The sequence below is a fragment of the Vicia villosa genome, linkage group LG1 (assembly GCF_029867415.1).
Source record: "Vicia villosa cultivar HV-30 ecotype Madison, WI linkage group LG1, Vvil1.0, whole genome shotgun sequence".
NCBI lineage: Eukaryota > Viridiplantae > Streptophyta > Magnoliopsida > Fabales > Fabaceae > Vicia > Vicia villosa.
The window spans coordinates 42,283,272-42,287,003 of NC_081180.1; the positions used below are offsets into that span (position 1 = coordinate 42,283,272).

The 3,732-nt window shown below is 33.3% G+C and overlaps 1 protein-coding gene across 1 annotated transcript; it reads left to right on the forward strand.

The window, feature by feature from the left end:
* Positions 1–1,251: 1,251 nt before the first annotated feature.
* On the forward strand, positions 1,252–1,813 carry LOC131621862 (probable protein phosphatase 2C 38). The gene is made up of 3 exons (XM_058892946.1): positions 1,252–1,320; positions 1,477–1,713; positions 1,805–1,813. The coding sequence occupies exons 1-3, from the start codon at positions 1,252–1,254 to the stop codon at positions 1,811–1,813; spliced, it is 315 nt and encodes a 104-aa protein (XP_058748929.1).
* The last annotated feature ends 1,919 nt before the right edge of the window (positions 1,814–3,732 follow it).

The following is a 3,732-nucleotide window of genomic DNA, read 5'->3' on the forward strand; positions in this document are numbered from 1 at the left end:
CTTAAAAATGAGGATGTTGACGAAAAATCAGGAGTTTTGACTGTACTTTGACCACAGTTGACTTTTTAGGTCAAACTAGTCGACTGTTGACTTTCTGAGCAATTGAGTGGCCGATCTTTTGTATTGAGCCCTGAATTTTGTTATGGAGATAGTGTGGAGTATCATAGGCCATATGGGATGCCTTAAAGCCATTGCTTCATTGATTTTCCTTCAGAGCAACAAAACCCTAGTTCTCTGAGCCTTGTTTAGGAGAGTGTGTCTTGGAGCTTTGTACTTTGATTTGAGCTTTGAATAGGAGAAATGAGATGGACAAATTTTGGGGTATGACACCATCGTTTCTCCATCTCCGGCCGATTCGGTAAGAACGAGCATCGTTTCCCTTTCTTTCTTTGTTTTTTCACTCCTTCGTATTCTTAGATCTATGGTGTTATGATTTAATTTGAGTTTGCTTCTTCTCATTTTTGGTGTTATTTATAGGGGTTTTGTCATAATATTTGATTTTCCTTTTCTCTGCTTCACAAACTGGATTCTTCTCTTAACTGTGTTTTATCTACAATGTTTCAGTAAAAGATTTCACAACAACGCTCAAATCTGTGTGTTTTCTACGAGACTGCATAGATTTGACATATATTGCTTCATTGTCCATGGTGAGTGTTTTCTCTTTATTGTAATTTTATCGTTTGTTTTCTTTCTAAATCTGTTTGGAAAAGTATCTGGAAAATTTGAAAGATCTTTATTTATACACCTTATACACCTTTAAGTGGTTGTTGTATAAGCTCTATTTCCTGTTGCTGTATCAATGGTTTTTCATCAGTATTTTCATTTCTGTAACTGAGTTGTTGAACCTTAATAAACAGAAAAAGGAAAAAAAACAAGTTATGCACATTTTCTGGTTTTGTCTATATTTTCGGCACTAAATATTTCAAATGCTTGGAACGGGGATGGAGGGAAGAATTGAAGGTACTCACTTTCAGAATCATACTCAGACTTAGTTAAGTTACCATGGTTTAGTTTATGAAATATGCATTGTATTTATGTATATATTAACTGATGGGTGTAAGCTGAAAGTGAAGAAACTCCTTCACAGAATTAAAGATACTCACTTTCATAATCATACTCAAACTCAAACTCAAATAAGTTAGAATTGTTACATTGTATTTATGTCATTTTATGGCGATGAATAAGCTTTTGGTTGAATGAATATGCATTGTATATATGTAAAATTTGTTGTTCTAAATATGTGTGTAGTGAATGGAAGCTGCCACTGTGGTAATAGATGGAAATAAGACTGAAACTAGACATATAGTTGTCACAACTATTGTAGCTGCAAAACCATTGTAGCTGCAAAACCATTCTAACTTCTTTTAAGACCTTGCTACCGATATTATTTAGAAATTGTAAGTTTTAATTCCTTTGTAGAAAAAGTTAGAAGCATTTATTACTCCAATTATTTATTAACATAATTTGTTTTTACAGGTTTCAAGATCCATAGGTGATGCATATTTGAAGAAAGTGGAATTCAATAGGGAGCCTCTGCCACAAAAGTTTAGACTACCTGAAACCTTTATCAAGCTGATTCTTAGTAGTGAATCATCGGTATCAATTCATAAAATCCAACCCGAAGATAAATTCCGCATCTTTGCTTCTGATGGTTTATGGGAGCATCTTAGCAACCAAGCAACTGTCAATATAGTTAACCTTAATCCACACAACGTAAGTTTCCTTTCGAATATCTCAACCGTGTTTTCTTATTCATGAGTTCTTTTCTCAGTACTATTGATTTATGTAACATGAAATATCACAGAGATATTAGTTACAAGCTTGATTGTGAAGAGACAGTTCCAATGAAAATATTAGTTACAAGCTAACCCAGAATTCTATATTGAAACGGGTCAATTGTGTTGCAAGAATAGCTGCATATATAACATGTTTACAAAATCAATATACATTATAATAAGTTCTGTTGTTGAAGAATAAGTGATTATGCTGAATATACATATGAATTCAGTTACTTACATATCGTTTCTTGTCTTCGTTGTAGGTTTTTTTTTTTTAGCAATTGCATACTCACTAAAGAACTTAAAATTTATGTTGTTAAACATGATTCCAACTTAAAAGACAGTGATAGCAAAAAAATAGAGACCTTAAATGGCCTTCACTTTCAAACTCCCTGCAACTAGGTTTGTTTGAATTTTGAGTCTTTTTACTTTCCGTTTTCTAATTCTTTTAATGGTATGAAAAGTATAAGGATCTAACTGATGCAACACAACAGCATGTCTATAGTGTGTTTATATGTGGTTTGTTATTCAACCATGATTATGGGTGTTATTTTTAGATATAGTACAATTGAAAACTTCCACGTTTCTTATCCCATGCAGGTTAGTGAAATACCACTCACGTGCATATTATTGCTTCTAGCATATGGTGTCCCCCGCAAACATCCTACTGTCCTGATTGGACTTTGAAGAAGAGAAGTCTCCGGGGTGCTCAGTCATCCATCCACCTCTGCTCTTGAATTTAATTAGGGTGTTAAATTCCCGTTCTTCTGCAGGATGCTCCATTGTCCAGCCACCTCTACTATTTGATTTCTTGGGGGGTTGTAAAAACTCTTTCTTCTGTAGGATGCTCCCTCATCCAAATTGCAATTTTAGCTCTCAATAAATTTACTATATTTAATAAAGCTAATGTAATTTAGTCATGTAATTTTAACACATCATTATACTTTAATAAAGCAAAATATATATGGCAAGATTTAACCTTACAAAAGGATGGTTATGAGTGATAATCATTGAATTGGGACAGTAAAAATCTAGAGAGGGTGTTTGATATTATTTGACATCTTTTTTCTCTTCAATCTTAGTAGCTGGACTTTTATATATAAAAAATTAGCATATCTATGGAAAGAGATATTTTGGTGATGAATATAAGATATGCATTTGCTAATTAATCTGTCATGTCATCTATTAAAATTTCATGCTAGCCATTTCAAAGTTTTAAGCTTTATATGATATTATAATTGATTTTCTATTATATTTGGTATGCTAACTTAACTGAGCTACAATTCACTCATGGACGATACTTAATGTACTTTATTTTAATATTTTTGACAACAATGAACTATAAGATGAACTATTTGATGTGAACTAGGTATTATAACATAACTATATGTTGATTAGTTAATTGAACTTTATTTAATAAACATTGTTTAAAATTACTTGATTGCTAAAATTTATTTTTATTGACTAATTCTCATGATTTATGAACTTACCTACTCTAATATTTGCACACATTTTGTCCGCTTAAGTTGTGCATAGCTGTTAGGAGTAAATTAATGGTAAATTCATGTGTTAATATAAGTGATTTCTTCTCTAAACTAATGCAAATTGTGATAAATCCATAGGTTTTTAGTGAGAATTGAACTGAAAAGGTTCAGTTCATGTGTAAAGCAAATCGAATCACTTGTGGGTATTATTGATGCAGGTTTAGAGCTGAACTGAAGCTTTAGGAAAACATGAAGAGGAAAGGAAGCTGGAAGTCTCAAAGGCAAAGCAAAAAGATGAAGTTTGACAAAGCCGCGCCGCGGGAGTTCTAGCCAGCGCCGCGCCAAAGTCTCTGTTTCTGATCGCGCCGCGCACCTCCGTTTCCGCGCCGCGGCCTCGGCGTTAAAAGCCCAAAACTTATAAATAGAAGCCCTAGCTTCCAAGTGAAAAGCAGATCTTTTGTGAGCGAAAT

What these genes read in the sequence shown, in the direction of transcription:
- LOC131621862 (XM_058892946.1), top strand. Translation starts at nt 1,252, where the DNA reads ATGGAAGCTGCCACTGTGGTAATAGATGGAAATAAGACTGAAACTAGA. An exon ending in ATATAGTTGTCACAACTATT is followed by an intron (nt 1,321 to 1,476) that starts GTAGCTGCAAAA and finishes TTGTTTTTACAG; the next exon opens with GTTTCAAGATCCATAGGTGA.